The 17,500-nt window shown below is 34.9% G+C and overlaps 1 protein-coding gene and 1 long non-coding RNA gene across 10 annotated transcripts in view; one reads left to right on the top strand and one right to left on the bottom strand.

Annotated features, from left to right (window-relative positions):
- LOC135205440 (uncharacterized) overlaps positions 1-15,760 on the top strand; it is a 236,430-nt gene extending 220,670 nt beyond the window's left edge. Inside the window, exon 4 of the long non-coding RNA XR_010312535.1 lies at positions 15,723-15,760. This is a non-coding gene — a long non-coding RNA (uncharacterized LOC135205440). The remainder of the gene's footprint in view (positions 1-15,722) is intronic.
- LOC135205438 (toxin Tbo-IT2-like) overlaps positions 1-17,500 on the bottom strand; it is a 311,351-nt gene that overhangs the window by 43,139 nt on the left and 250,712 nt on the right. For all 9 annotated transcript variants that reach the window (XM_064236029.1, XM_064236026.1, XM_064236021.1 and 6 more), the window contains one exon: positions 12,011-12,092. In XM_064236029.1, the coding sequence (XP_064092099.1) occupies positions 12,011-12,092 (82 nt within the window). The remainder of the gene's footprint in view (positions 1-12,010; positions 12,093-17,500) is intronic.

Raw genomic sequence — 17,500 nt, forward strand, 5'->3', positions numbered from 1 at the left:
AAAAGGCTTATTGTAAAGCCCAAGGAAGAGCAAAAAGGCTTATTGTAAAGGCCAAGGAAGAGCAAAAAGGCTTATTGTAAAGCCCAAGGAAGAGCAAAAAGGCTTATTGTAAAGCCAATGGAAGAACAAAAAGGCTTTATTGTAAAGCCAAGGAAGAGCAAAAAGGCTTATTGTAAAGCCAAGGAAGAAAACAAAAAGGCTTATTGTAAAGCCCAAGGAAGAGCAAAAAGGCTTCTTGTAAAGCCAAGGAAGAACAAAAAGGCTTATTGTAAAGTCCAAGGAAGAGCAAAAAGCTTCTTGTAAAGCCCAAGGAAGAACAAAAAGGCAAAGGTTATTGTAAAGTCCAAGGAAGAACAAAAATGCTTCTTCTTGTAAAAGAACCCAAGGAAGAACAAAAACAAAAAGGCTTATTGTAAAGCCCAAGGAAGAACGAAAAGGCTTATTGTAAAGCCCAAGGAAGAAACAAAAAACAAAAAGGTATTGGTAAAGCCCAATGAAGAGCAAAGCTGGCTGACTGCAAAGCACAATAACAACAATATGAACAGTTGGAACCCCACAACCGATGAAGGTACTTTCAACCCTAGCCCGAGATGAAGAATTGACGAAACGCCCCCCCCCCCCCTTCCTCCCCTGCCCCCTTCCCAACCCACCCACCCCACCCCACCCACCCCACCATATGACTGACACCAGCCAACTTGCAGACGCGAGGCAGTGCAACAAAGTTTCGTTTTTCGATCAACACTCGCTGCAATATTCCAGTAATAAGTGACAGTAACAACCGGCACTCGAGATTTCGGGTGTGCAAAATGCACCGGTAGGGAAATGTGGAGTGGCAGGTTGTAAATTAAGCCGTAAAAAGTTGTTGTATATTCTTTATTGTTATGGGGGAAATTTTTGTAATAGGATTGCCCGATAGCGTACGAAAGGCTTTGGGAAGTGTGTGTGTGTGTGTGCATGGTTAGTATATTCCGGAAAAAAAATTTTGTGGAAAGTATTATATTTATATATATGCACGTTGTTGTGGTCCTTCCTTTTTATCTGTGCTCGAAAAACTATTTTATTAGACCTTTAAAAATTTTCCTGGACAGCATAACATACACGTCGTCATCTATAAAAAGGTATATAAATTATTTAATGAGATTCTTTTGTATGGAACTGCTTTGTTTACTCCCTTTTAGAGAAATGTATTTCATATATTTTTTCCTTATAGATAACTGTATTTTATATTTCATTTCCTTATGGTTTAGTTTTATATTATCTATTGTATATATGATTTCATTATGGAGACGTAATGCATTTCTTATGTTATATATGATTTCTTTATTGAGAAATTTTATATTTTATTTTATGTGTTATCAGGAAACTATATGCTATGAGACTATTGATACGGTAAACGGGTTGAACTGTAGGTTGTTCTTGTAAACATATCCCCATTTGAATTCTCTCTCATAGGTGTACATAGTTATAGAGCTAAATCATAGATCTCTTATTTTCCTAGATAAAATATCATAAATCATTTGAATTCTCTCATACAGGTGCACATAGTGACACGACAGTATCATACCTCCTCTCGTAAGTGTACTTAGGTATTGAATTAAATCACAGACCTTCTCGTATTTTCATAGTTAAAATTTCGAGAAGAAATGGAAACTTCATAAAAGAAACGCATCTCATAGTAGACCAGAAACCCTACGAAACACTGAAATGAAAACCAAATTGTTTGACTCTTCTTATGAACAACATCCCGTCTGTTCAGTAACTATAGCTGGTTCACTTAAGGTAGATTCTTGGATGAGCTCTATGCTTGCGAGACGTTTCTTTGGCGGCCGCTGATTGGCTGGTACCGGGAGGTAGGCAGCTTCCAGCCAATCAGCGGCCGCCAAACAAACGTCTCGCAGGTATAGGGCTCATCCAAGAATCTACCTTAAGTGAACCAGCTATAAACGGTAAGACGCCGATATTTTCCTAGATAAAGTTCCAAGAAGAAAATAGAACATCTTAAAACTTACTGATACGAAAACCAAATCGTTTCCCCACTTTGCGCAACCCCTTTCGTTCCTTTTACTGTACCTCGTTGCATATTTTCCTTCTTCCATCTTACCTCCCTGAACCCTCTCCTGACAATTGATTCACAGTGCAAATGCGAGATTTTCCTCACGTTACACCCTTCAAAGTTCTATATTCAATTCAATTTAGCCATGAATGACCTCATAGGTCCCAGTGCTTGGCCTTTGTCCAAAACTTCTATATTCAATTCAGTTGAGCGCTGAATGTCCTCATAGGTCCCAGTGCTTGGCCTTCGGCCTAAATTCTATATTCAACTCGATTCAGTTCTTTGTGCAAGCACCTCGTTTGAATTCTCGCTTCTCCTCCTCCTCCTATTTCATAGACGTTCCGAGGAGACTGATGGACCCTTCTAGGTAGTCAGGTTCAAGTTATATAGAATAAGTTCATAGGCTCTTCACCTCACGAATGATCTTGACTTATATTACCTGTCAGGCCGCCGGAGGAATAATATATTGTTCTCAGACTGTCACCGCTTGTCTCCTGCCATGTTAAGTTAGCGGCGGGGAGGGAGATGTGCTCCTATGCTAATTATCTCCGAGTCATTAAGTTTCCGATGGTGATGATGGTGGCGTGTGTGTGTGTGTGTGTGTGTGTCCTTGCTGCCATCTTACGAGACCGGACGGAGTTTTCAAGGAATGCGTGAGAGTTTCTCTCTCTCTCTCTCTCTCTCTCTCTCTCTCTCTCTCTCTCTCTCTCGGGAAACTGTTTCACATACTTGCACAAATAGATACACCTCCACATATTCTTCGAACTTTCAACATGAAACAGTGCAAACAAGAAAGTCTCTCTCTCTCTCTCTCTCTCTCTCTCTCTCTCTCTCTCTCTCTCTCTCTCTCTGTTTGTGTGTGTATGTGTGTGTGTAATGTTTCTATGTGTGTATTTATGCATTCTTAGATATCCCCATGAAACTACGTAGTATATAGATATATATCATATATAATATATATATAGAATATATATATAAATATATGTTTTATATATAAATCTTATATGTATATAATATATATATATATATAGATTATTTATATATATTATGTATGTATGTATGTATGCATGCATGTATAATCTTCAAAATACCTAAAAAGTAAACAGTGAAATTTGTATAAGCCATTTGTATTTTATAAGTATATGCCCATATATATTTTATTGGTATATGCATGCATATAGATTATACACATACACTTTATATTATTAGAAAACAAAGTTTTGTGCCTACTATATGGTAAATGAATGGATGGCATACTGTAACAGTTATTGCAACATCATCAAAAAGTTTTTCCGTTATGTAATGCAATTTAACAAAATGTATCTATGTTGGAGCCCTAAAGTTATTTCCAATATCAGTTTCAGTGTTGCATCCATCCGCTGCAACATTGCAAATACCTTTGAAAGCTGGAATATAGATAAATTTTCTTGAACTCTGCATGATGGGGAAACTTTGCGCAGTTAGATGAACCAATAAAAATGATCGTTACAACGTAGTATGTAGTTCACACAGTCCTGTTGGATAGGTGATTTCCCATGACCAAATATTATTAACAAGACGTAAAGAGGCTAATAACGTTCTTTGTTTTCCTTTGAGGTAAGGTTTCGTGTTTAGTACACTTTGGACATTCTGGAAGTTATATGAATCATATAATATATCTGCGTGATTCTCCTAATTCTTAGTTGGGAAGGAGAATAATTTGCAGTTAGACTCTTTATCATAATATTTGGTACAGTCGAGTGTGAAGATTTTATTCTCGTGCTCTGGCGTTGCTTTATCTTCTTTGCGACGTCCCTTCAATCCCTAACTGCAACCCATTTCATTTCATTTTACTGTACCTTCGTGTATGTTCTCTTTTGTAGGCATTTACTAAAGGTTCTTTGCAGCAATCCCTTTCATTCCTTTTACTGTATCTCCATTTATATCTTTATTCCATCTTGCTATCCACCCTCTCCTAACAATTCTCTCATGGTTTTCCTCCTATTACATCTTTCAAACCTTTTTCTCTCGATTTCCCTCTCAACGCTGAATGACTTCACAGGTCTCAGCGCTTGGCCTATGGCCTAAATTTCATATTCCAGTTCCAGTGCGTGATGCTGAAGCAGTCATTTTCAGATCACAAAACCAGAAGGAATTCTTGCGATCATATATTTCAACGGGTTCCCTCGACACCAAGTAATTTCTCTGCCCTTCCTGTTGGTCACGCGTCATATTGTCATATTCCAGCACCTTAACACTTTTATTCCCCAGGTCCCGTGATATAACACCGACGCCTCAATATTCGTCAGCCTTCCTCTATCCCAAAACCTTTCGCATATTTCCTGATAGTGTAATACTCTTATAATATTCTCCGATAGTGTAATATTCTTGTCATATTCGTATCTCTTCCAGAGGCCACAATACATCCAGGATTCTTAGTGATCCTTTTTCTGTGACGATACATTTTTTGGCGATATCTCAATTTTTTCGAGTCCCATTGTTATATTTCTATATTCGGAAAAGCTGTCTTTTGTGGATATTAAATAGGGATAGATTTGATCTAGAGCTCTCTCTCTCTCTCTCTCTCTCTCTCTCTCTCTCTCTCTCTCATGTATATTCTCTTCTTATCCTGTTTCTATATACAAAAAAGCTGTCTGTCGTGTGTAACAGATAGGGGTGGATCTTACAGTGCTCTCTCTCTCTCTCTCTCTCTCTCTCTCTCTCTCTCTCTCTCTCTCTCTCTCTCTCAACAGACGGACCATATCTCAGTATCCTTCATAGGAATTCCTAAGCCTCTTCCCTTCGTGGGATTGTGAGTGTATTCACAATTTCTATCTGCTTAAAGGCTTGACCCCATTGCCTTCATTCACCTCCTCATTTTCTTTTATGAAAATAAAGTGTATGTCTCGGAATTACCTTCAGTATAATGCTATTTTAATGCTGTTTTAATTGAGTGTTATTTCTAGACTAACGAGTTCCCTCTCATTCAGGCTTAAGTGAGCGAGTGTAATGATTTCGTCAAGAATTTTCTTGCGTTCCTAATGCTTTTTCATATGATTTCGTAAAGGATTTGCATGGGCGTCTTTCGTGTCTGTCTGGGCAGTGTGGGTTGGTAATATTATAAATAATAGTTTATTTGGTTTAAAAAATAATCCACAAATTATATAAAAATAAAAAATATTTCTATGGTAAAATTATAAAAACAAAGACTTTCGAAACACCCTGAAACGGTGTTTTCCTCATCAGTGTTGAAGTTAAAATGTATGTAGAGGAATAGTTTTTCCCTCCGAAGAACATCTAATATATTTTTAACATAAGACATATATATAATTGGTGGATATAAACATTTTGTTTTCCACGGAATTGTGAATTTCTTAACAGAATTAAAATAAATAAAATAAATATAATAATATGCATATATATATATATAGAATAATATAATAATAAATGAATAAATATGTATGTTATGTATGTGTATGTATGTATGTATGTGTGTATACACTTAAATATGAGATCACATACATATATAATAAATACATACACAAAACTATACTGATGAAGAACAGTATTAGAGTTAATGCCACTGTTCTTATGCATTTGCTTGATTACGATGATTTTTATTTTTACTTCCAATTACGAACAATTTAGGAACCATCTTTGATAGATAGTTTTCCATATTGTAGTTTCATTATCTTATGAAGCGTATTCTCCTTAAATTCTTTGGTGAATATATTCATTTTAATAATTGCCTCACGAAGTGCATAAGATGTCTTAACATAATTTAATTAAATTTATTTTCTCGTCTAAGAATTTCCAATATCTTTTCATTTGGTTCTCAAACACTTATCGGGTAAGTTTTCACGACACTTCCTGGCAGGGAACGGTTCGATGACGTTCCAGAATTAGATAGATCTGGAAATAGACTCTCATGGAATCTTTCCGAAAAGTCGGCCGTGGGCAGTGACCCGGTTCAGTAGGTGACGTGGTGACCAGAAATATGAAGTAGGAAGCTTTTCCTGGGAAGCCGAGACGAGCTCCTTTCTTCTCTGTTTCAGATTCATTGTTTTTTTGAAATTTACTTTCCTTTTTTTTATTAAATTATTAATTGATTAATTCATTTTTTATTTATTTATTTTTTATTTTAGTTTGCTGTAAAGGAAAACTATTGAAATAGCGATTTGCCTGTCCGTGCGCACTTTCTCTGTCCGCCCTCAGATCTTCAAAACTACTGAGGCTAGAGGGCTGCACATTGGTATGTTGATCATCTACCCTTCACTAATCAAACCTAACAAATTGCAACCCTTTAGCCTCGGTAGGTTTTATTTTAAGGTTAAAGTTAGCCATGATCGTGTGTCTTGCACTGCTATATGTGGCAACAACACGGGCCACCGCTGGGCCGTGGCTGCTTCATGCAGCATCGTACGCTGTACAGAAAACTCGATTGTTTCTTTGGAGCATTTGGACGTGTTTGATTAGTCATTGGCCCCTGTGGTGGCCATCTGAATAATAATAATAACAATAATAACTAATAATAATAATATAATAATTAATAATCAATAATAATAATGGATAAACAAATCCACAGTTATGTAAATGTACATATATTTAAGTTTAAAACAGAAAGATAGCTTTCGGGAATCTGTACGGTTCCCCTTATCAATCCAAAAAAAAAAAAAAAAAAAAAAAAAAAAAAAAAAAAAAAAAAAAGAGATTGATAAGGGGAACCGTACAGATTCCGAAAGCTATCTTTTCTGTTTTAAACTTAAATATATGTACATTTACATAACTGTGGATTTGTTTCTCCATTTGAAGACTCGTGCTACTATGAGGAATTTTTAATGATAATAATAATAATAATAATAAGAAGAAGAAGAAGAAGAAGAAGAAGAAGACTAACAGGAGGTTAAACCGTTTTATATGCATTATTGACCATTTGTCGCAGTTACGTCTGTGTATTTGTATTTTTATAATAAAGGCTGATATTATATTTTTGACAATTCCTTACTTTTTCCATTTTATTTCCCAGTTTCTTTATTCAAGGTGTCAGTGTTTGCCCGTGCCTTATCTCTCTCTCTCTCTCTCTCTCTCTCTCTCTCTCTCTCTCTCTCTGAAAGTGACGCGTGGTGATGATCCCTGTTTCTTCACCGTCGGTGGGGAACCGAAAACCAGTGACCCGTTAAGATATAATGATCATCTCTCTCTCTCTCTCTCTCTCTCCGGCCTTCACACGTCCCGGCGCCTAGGGTCTTTTCAGCCATATGTATACCTTTTATAGATATATTATATATATATATATATATATATATATATATATATATATATATATCATATATATATAGATACTCATGTATAGCACACACACCACACTCACACACACGCACACACACACATATATATATATATATATATATATATATATATATATATATATATATATATATATATATATATATATATATATATATATATATATATATATATGAATTTTTATCACATCACCGTGGTTCATATACAAGCATTAGGCTACAAATGTCATTAATTCCAATTCGCTCTACCTCGGATTTTATATATTTTCATATACTCGTATGGTAAACGAAGGGGAATTTTTTAGCTGATAATAATTTCGTCCTCTCGTGGATTCGAACCAGCGGACAGAGGAGAAATCAGGACTTCAGTGACATTACTGAGATTTAGATCTCGTGGCTTGCAATAAGTGATAAGATTTGCAAGAGATACTTTTCATACCTTAGAAGGCAACTCGATTTTTTTGTGAATGGTATCCAGGACTTTCACAGTTTTAAGAAAAGGCTTCCCATCTTAGGTGGGGTCGTAAGGGAATGCATACTAACTGCACCATCTGGTTTACTGATAGGATTTCAGAGACACTTAAAAGAAATTCATCTTATTAACTAAACTTCATCAGTGTATCTATGTTTTATGTATTTTGGCCTGGTCTCCACTTAGCTGGTTTTGGGTCCCGGATTTCCGAAATCAAAGCTTTTGCCTCTAATTATCCTTGTGTCTAGTAAACCTCTGTATTTGTATACTTTTCAGTAACTGATGTCATACACACACACTATATGTGTATATAGACATATATACATACATACATACATACATACATACATATATATATATATATATATATATATATATATATATATATATATATACAGTTTGTGTGTGTGTATGTGTGTTAATGTGACGAAGCGCCAGTGTCATGTATATAATCTGTGTACTTCAAGCAGAGTATTTTCCAGTTATTCAGAGTTATCAGATATCGATTAACATATTCTGCTCATTTATCTCCTGTAAGGATTGGCTAAGAACTATCCTTTAAGGAGTACTTGTGATTTATTGATTTTCTCAAGGACTCCTCCTGTGAGTGAGTCTCTAGTCGATAGCAGTGGTGTTCGTTACCCCCAGAGGAGGCTTTGTATGACCCTTACTGCGTGGTTCATACTCAAGGAAGGGTTAAGGGATTAAGCCCCCATCTAGCAGTACTTTCAAACATTTATTCTAGTGCCCATTTCTTCAAAGGATTCGTCAAGTTTCAAAAAATGTTTTATGAAATGCAAAAATTATTCTACCTATCTTTGAGTTCAAAAGCGTGAATGAAATACCTTCCGTATCAAATGTCTCAGTGAAATCAATTCTTAAAGGAATAGTAACAAATATACTATACTAAATTCGTCTGTATTCGGGAATACTTCTAAATAGATCATTCTTGAGTTGACCCATTTTTTCTTTTGACTTTAATTCTCCATAATAATCCTATAATTTACTTTATACAGAATAGAAATCAGTTTTGTATTCAGAACATTTTTAATGACATTACGCAAAAATTATGTGGCATTATCTGCGAATACGTTTTTATGATCACAATGATTTGTATTTGATCAATTATCTCTCAGAGAAACGAAAATGGGAGAAATCTTAATGACAGTAGCAGGGAAGATTCGATGTGGGGCTGTAATCGATTTTATTTTATGTCAACCTTAGGTGATTTTGATTTTTGTTGGGCCAGTATACTGTTCGGTTTGTTAATACAGATTATGAAAATTCGGAAGTGAGAAAACTTTTCAACAAAAAAATCTATTGTTTTGTCATGTAAAAAAGTTCATCGCAACGTCGTTTTTGTAAATGATTTTGAGGGCTACCGAATCCGGGTGATATAACAACGCGGAATGGAGTTTTAGAAGTATCCGAATACGGACGAACTTAGTATCGTGTATTTGTTACTATTCCTTTGAGAATTGATTTCACTGAGACATCTGATACGGAAGGGATTTCATTCACGCTTTTGAACTCAAAGATAGGTAGAATAATTTTAGTATTTCATAAAACATTTTTTGAAACTTGACGAATCCTTTGAAGAAATGGGCACTAGAATAAATTTTTGAATGTACCGTACCCACAAACTTACAATTCTTAATGCTTCACGCGAAGACAAATATTTTTAAAGCGTTTCAACCAAAAATTTGCAATCCCCAAAATTAGCTTTTGCAAAAAAATATTCCCCATCGCTTGAGAGTAAACCGCTCATTTACTGTTGCTCCCTCACCGCATGTATCAAGCTGCAGGTGAGGTAAGAAGGAGGTATAAAGATAAAAGTTTAGTCATTATTTCCACCGAGAAAATATCTGGTCACTGGCGGGACTGCCGATGACGTCACAGAGAGAGAGAGAGAGAGAGAGAGAGAGAGAGAGAGAGAGAGAGAGAGAGAGAGAGAGAGTGCAAAATCAAACAGAGACTGGACCTCCCCGAGTGACCCGTCCTGTCTTCACCCTTGGGTGCGTTCGTTTGTTTGTTTGTTCTTGTTTGATTGGTTTGTGGAATTGGGTAGCATTTTTTTTGCGTGTGGTTGCTAATGCAGAAAATGCCGCTTTCTTTTGTGATGCAAATTGAAAATTATTTTCTTAGTATACCTAATCACCTCAGTGCGTTTGTTTGTTTGTCCGTCTTTGCATCTGTTGGTGCTTTTGGTTTGGTAGAATGTTTGTGTTTGTGAGTGGAGAACGCAGACGCTCTCTTTGGTTTTATAAATTGAGTTCCATTTTCCTTGTACGTGTAAACCTCAGATATCAGAAATAGGAATAAAATATAAACAGAAATCCTTCTGGATACGTTTGTTTGTTTCCGTTTGTGAATTTGAAAGCATTGTCGTGTGTGTTTGTTAGTGGAGAAAATGGCACTTTCTTTGGTTTGGCAAATTGAAAAATACCTCACATGTCCGATATAGACATAAAATATAAACAGAAATCCGTCTGGATGCGTTTGTTTGTTTCCGTTTGTAAATTTGAAAGCATTGTTGTGTGTGTTTGTTACTGGAGAAAGCAGGAGCTTTCTTCGGCTCTATAAATCGAATTCCATTTTCTGTGTACATATAATACTTAATTCGTCAGAAATGGATGTAAGATATAGATATAAATACTTTTGATAACTCTGTTTAATACTCTATTTTGTCACCGTTGGCTGTCGACGTTTTCCTTCGTCGATATAAAATTTAGGTTTTTTTGGTTCAACTTTCCGGTTATGTTCTTCGTCAGAATTGTGATGCAGAGCATTATGTCTTAGGCGTCATGGTAAGGGAATATGAACTTCAACAGCGGGTTTCTCTGAAGATATATATCTATATATATCTGTCTGTGGGGTGTAGCTTTGTGTGTTTAGAATCTGTGTATGACCCTAAGGTGTATATGAAAAAACTAGGAAAATTGGTGTTTGTGTGTGTATGTCAGTTTGGATTGTATACCTAAGTATTTGGCTTTAATTATTTGTGAGCGTAGTGTATATTGCAGAAAATGTTGACTCTTTAGAAATATGGTTGTGTGTCTCTCTTTTAAGCACGTGTTTGTATAATATATATATATATATATATATATATATATATATATATATGTGTGTGTGTTTATATATATATATATATAATATATATATATATATATATATATATGTATATTATATATATATATATATATATATATATATATATATATATATATTATATATGCATGTGTGTGCCTGTCTGTCTGTATGAATTATATACCTAAGTACATGTATTTAACATTTATGAGCGCAGTGTCTTTATGTGCACGTGTCTATCATTTATAAACGCATTGTGTATAACAGGTAGGGAATTTTTTTATGTATGTGTATATATATATATGTCTGTGTGAATTGTATGCCTCATAAGAATATGTCTTTATCATCTGTAAAGGTAGTGTGTAAACATGAAATGTATTTTGTATGTGTATGTGCATGTATATATCTGTGTGAGTTGTATACCTAAGTACATGTCTTCATAATCTATAAATGCAGTGTATAGAAGAGGAAATATATAAATCTATAAACGCCGCGTATATGAGATGAAATGTATTTCTGTGTGTGTATGTGTATGTATATATAATGTCTATGTGAATTGTATACCTAATAAGTACGTCTTTATAACCTATAAAGACAATGTATATACAGATTGTGTATTTTTCTCTTTTTTGATGTTGGTGGTGTATCTGTATCTGTGTGATTTTGTATACTCAATAAGGACATGTTTACAATCTATAAACGCACTGTACCATTTCTCTGTGAATCGTATACCTATAAGCACATGTGTTACTAACCTATAAATGCTGTGTATATAAAAGTATATGTATACCTAAGTACATGTCTAATGCAATGTATATAAGATGATATGTTTTTTTTATGTGTATTGTATATTTCTGTGTGAATTTGATACCTAGTAAGTTCATTCTTAGTCATTGATAAACGCAGTGTATATTATGAGAAATGTATTTTCCTTTTTTGAAGATGTGTATGATGTCTGTGTAAATCGTATACCTAATAAGTACATGCCTTAATAACCTATTAACAGAGTGTAAATAAAAGTGAATGTCTTTTTCTCTTTTTCTGGATGTTGTATGCGACTGATGTAGTATGTGTTTCAAAGGCGGACCTGGTAGGTCCTGAACGTAGACTCACTTTTGAGCTGTGCGGGCTAGAAGGCGTTCGAGGAGGTCGGTCGTGTAGTCCGCTTCTGGTGGGGGAGCGTCTTCCTCGTGATCTGCAGGAGAAAAAAGAAAGGACACGGTTTTATATAAGGTTCTGCAAGAGAGACAACGGCTTTATATAAGGTTCTGCAAGAGAGACAACGGCTTTATATAAGGTTCTGCAAGAGAGACAACGGCTTTATATAAGGTTCTGCAAGAGAGACAACGGCTTTATAAAAGGTTCAAGAGAGACAACGGCTTTATATAAGGTTCTGCAGGAGAAACAAGAAAGGACACGGTTTTATATAAGGTTCTGCAAGGGAGACAAGAAGGACACGGCTTTTATTCAAGGATCTGGTCTCAAGAAGTTCGTCGATTGGCGTGTAGGTGTCGCTAGTATTGTTAGAGAAGAATTGGGAGTTGCTTAGAGTTTATAAGATATTTGAGGGGTTTAGAGAATTTTATCTTTTTTGATAATGTGTATCCAGGTGGGAACTCTCTCCCGCTCTCTCTCTCCCTCAGGAATGAATATGTCATAAGAAGTTGTATTCAAAATAAGCTCTCATTTTCACCAATCGGACTCACTCTCTCTCTCTCTCTCTCTCTCTCTCTCCTCTCTCTCTCTCTCATTGATTTAAAAAAAACGTATTTGAACCTTTATTTATATACTATGTGTGTATTAAATACTTTCGAGCAAAAAGATGAATAACAGTTGAAAGTATAAGCTAACACGTAACTGTCTAACCAGTAGCTATTGTCTTTACGTAGAAGTAGGGAGAAATTTTGTTAAAGTTCATGTGAATGAAATATGTTACTCATCTGTAGAATTAGTTAGTCCTTTAAATCAGTCATTCTTGGACCGGAAAACTCATTTTGGTCCATTCAAACATTTACGAGGAAAGATGGGTAGATGTGATTACATTTTTGTACAGATTGCGATGAAGAGTCCAGCAACATTACTTAGCTGAGGGAAATACTCCAAATACTCAAAAACAAAATTATTTTCATTGCAAAAAATTGGTTGTGTATATGTACTTGAGAAAGTTCGTAGTAAATTTGTAAAAATAGGTTTTTATTACAATTCATTACGATTTTCTTTTACAAACCAGGAAAATTTATAATTGATTTCCATAATCATATTTGGGGTTTCTGTCTTTTTCACATTATTTGCATATTCACAATTATATTAATATATACATTATATATATATATATATATATATATATATATATATATATATATATTATATATATATTAATGTATGTGTGAATAAGTATGTAATGTGGATAGAAGAGAAAAACCCAAAAGGATTATGTACACACATATATATGCATATGCACGTACATATATGTGCTCGTTTGTTTGTACTTGCTCTGTGTGTATTTTCACGTACAAAGAACACTGTGCAACAAATGAAACGTTATGGATACCGTCCATTGCGACAGTAATGTCACAATATCCTCCGAGCAAGGAAAAATGTACGTTCTACGTTTCACAGTGGGTAAAAGTAAAAACCCTTTCCTCTATAATCCAGGTTTGACTCGCCGCTCTAATAGATTATCTTTCATTTTTTTCACCTCATAGTATTACTCATTCCATTTTCTCACATGACCTCGGGTCAAAGGTCAGATAATGAAGAATGAAGAATTTCGATATTAGAATTGATATAATTTGGAATTAGAAGGAGAAGCGGTCAGAAAATGCTCGGAAATACCGGGATTTATAAACTTTTACTTGGATATTGTTATTCTGAAGAGTGTTTCAATTGGTTCCCGAAATCCTTTGCAAGTTTGGCGAAGTTTTATTTTTTATTGTTGGGGGTTTAATGCGATCATTGTCAGGTTGGTGGGTAACTGTTTCGATATTTCACTGGTGCCTTATACCCAGTTATTCTGTATATCATATATATATATATATATATATATATATATATATATATATATATATATATATATATATATATATATATATACTACTATGTGTGTGTGTGTGTGTTTGTGTATATGAACAAAATTACAGCCACGAAAAAAAATTGAAACACTAAGTACTTTCGTCTTATTACCAAGACATGGTCACAGCAACTTAAGATACACAGAAGCAAGGGCCTATATAAATGGTGGGTAAAAGTCATAAGGGAATATAAAAAGGTCGAGAGGTCACTGAACAGACAACAGATTAAAATCGAAATCTACTTATTGGTAATGCTCTTTATTTTATCTTTCAATACCTTCTGGCACATGTTTTACGACCGGGTCAAAAGCAAATAATCCTTGACTTACATTAAAATTATTCACCCTGGTTAATTGAATCAAAACAGATTCTAACAAGTTCCTCGAAATAGTTTCGTTATAACGTGACAGTATTTGACTTTGCGTCCAATGTATTCTGTGGGACTTTTCACTTAAATGTAAAAATAAAGCCTTATTTGTCTGACCTGTTCTTACTCAGTATTTGTGTTGTTTTAATCTGGTGTTCAATTCATTACTGGTCTGACCCAAGTAAAATAAATCTCAATCCATACTTGGAATTTTGTATACAATATTGCTATCTTTTCGGTTCCTATTTTTTATAAGTATGATTTTTACGTTATTATATGTGAAAGATGCAATTGTATTAAACAATTTTACAGCGTCCTATCCAATAAATGTAGCCAGCACAGGGTGTTTGATGGCACTTCTTTTTTTCTTTCCGATATTTCATGGGAGGTCTTAATAGCTTTATTATAATAAATATCCATGATATGGAATGGATAGTACATATTTGTTCCTATTTTTGTGATGTTTTTGAATTCTTGATCTAAAATTCAGGACTGATTATTCGCAAGGCTCAAAGAAACATTGATGAAAATACTGACATTTTTATATTTATATTATGTCCTGAATAATAGTGTACGTATGTAAAATTATTTGTCTTTGTCCTACAAGTACTAAATTTATAATTGAAAATTTCCCTTTTAATATAAATGTCCAAAAAAGGTACATAATCATCTTTCTCTAACTCAAATGTAAATTTAATAGACGGGACCTGATCATTTAGGTGAGCCAATATACTATTTACATCCAAATATTTGGGTTTGATGGCTAAAACATCATCAACATAACGGTACCATGTCACAGGAAAATGGAAAATCTTCGGGATGTATAGGAATTCAAAAAATTCCATATATAAACTTGAAGGAACAGGCTAAAATGGGTTTCCCATTGCCATACCAAACTAGACTGATCCCTTTTCAACCTTCTCTAGACTGGACTAGACTGGCTCTTTTCAACTTGCTGTAGACTATTCTTGACTGGGTTCCTTTTCAACCTGCTGTAGACTAGACTAGACTGACACCTTTTCAACCTGATCTAGACTGGACTGGGCTACACTGATGACGAAGGCACTACTTCCTTTTCAGTAGCAAGTCCCACTTTTCATGGTCTCGATGGCCTGAATTCATATTTGTATTTGAAAGGTTGACTATTGATTTTCATCCATCTTCGAATGTGGATGTTTTCTGTGTCTGTGTTATGTGAATTTGGGTGGATTGGGTCGTTTCTTTGCTGAATTGATTGTAAATTATATTAATTTAATTTAATTTTTTTTTCCTTTTTAATTGTTTATATAGTTGTGTCTCTAATTCATCTTTGTGTTTTTTTAAAAAAGCTTCAAGTCTTGTATATTAAGTGGAAAGGTCAATCATTTTCTGTCTTTTGTATTTCCAGAATTCGGATGGCTGGGTCGCTTCCTTCATGAATTAACTGTAAGTTTTATTTGTTATTTTCATTTTGTCTGCATCTGTTCTCAAAGTTAGCAATCTAATTTCCCTTTGCATTGACAATGAGCTTCAAATCCCGCATACTAAGTCGAAAAAAAAAAAACCTTTACAATTTTAAACTTCAAGTCGTTAAGACTCGGGCAGTTAGTTTATGTGCAATTACACTACAATGTCACACATTTTACATTTTACGTTCATGTAATTAAGATAGATCAAGACAAATAACAGCTCTTTGTATATCCTTATTTTAGGCGTTTTGAGATATTTTTACCATGAATTTTTCGAACTTCCTCAAGTGGAAATAAGACAGAAGTCTGGGTTAAAATTGCCTTAGCCAAGACAGAGAGAAATGGGCTACATTATTTTCTGTTTTTGTGCAAAGCAGATATATTTGTTTACTTCGTTCAAACCGTAGCAGAGCCCACTTTTACGATGCGCTTAAGAAACTTCTTCACATTGCTGGGAATATGGTTATATCACATGAAAGATGAAGGCTGAAAATGCGTTTAAACTTTCCTCAAGGATTTAAAAAACATTTTTTCCCAAAATGAAAGGAGTCCTTTTGTGACCCCTTTATAAGTAAACGTTCTTTGTGTGATCAGCAAACTGATAAGTCTTGCTTTAACTCTGGCTAACAAAAGATTAATGTAATGTTGACGTCAGTGATTTTTACTTGTTTGTAGTAGAGGATAAAAAAAGTATTCTGAATTGAAAACAAGACCTTTTTATATTTTTAAATTGAAGTGAATAAGCTTAATGGAGGAGGAGGAGGAGGAGGAGGAGGAGGAGGGGAGGAGGAGGAGGAGGAGGAGGAGGAGGAGATTGGGAGCTTTAGAGAGAGAGGAGAGGGGAATAGAGAGAGAGAGAGAGAGAGAGAGAGAGAGAGAGATCAAGTGTCTGCCACATCTCTCATCATTCTGACCTCCAGGTTCTTTCCAACCTGAATATAAAGACGTTTATTCGTCACTGTCCGTGTGTACAGACATTTTCACCCTATTTTGCAGCCAGCTTGTCCTCACTATCACCGTGTGGTCGGCCATCATCATCAGTCATTTACCCTCTCAGAAAGCTGCTCTCCTATCCCACATACTCGTCGAGGAATGAATTTTAAACAAACCAAGGATGTCTATTGTCGAAGTCTAGAGCAGGATTTGACTTTCAGCCAAGAAAATCTGACCTGCTAACAAAAGATGAAGTATTTTGCAGTGTGTGTGTGTGTGTGTGTGTGTCCCATGGTGAAGTACTTTCCCCGAAATACTTTCTCCCTTTGTTTGTCCTGTGGTGAAGTGTTTCATTATGCAAAGTTTCATTATATAGGTCATATGTTACAGCATTTTCTCGTATATATGGGCCGTTGGGCACCATTTTTCCATATATGGAGTCCATGGTGAACAAGTTTTCTGTATATTTGCGTATTGGTGAAGTATTTTTCAGAAATTATGCCCCATACGGAAGTATTTTTATCTATGTATGCCCCATGTTGGAAGTATTTTTCTCTATGTATGCTCCTTGGTGGAGTATGTTTCCTTATGAGCCTTATGATGCAGTATTTTTCCTTAAATATTCCTTGAAGTATATTCTTTATATATATCCATGACAACGTTGTGCTCTGGATATTTGCCCCAAAATGAAGTATTTTATTTTTAGATATGCCCAATTGTTAAGTATGTTTTCCTACATAAGCCCCATACTGGACGACTATTTCCCTCTATGCATGCCTTGTGT

Source organism: Macrobrachium nipponense, chromosome 24 (assembly GCF_015104395.2).
Source record: "Macrobrachium nipponense isolate FS-2020 chromosome 24, ASM1510439v2, whole genome shotgun sequence".
Lineage (NCBI taxonomy): Eukaryota > Metazoa > Arthropoda > Malacostraca > Decapoda > Palaemonidae > Macrobrachium > Macrobrachium nipponense.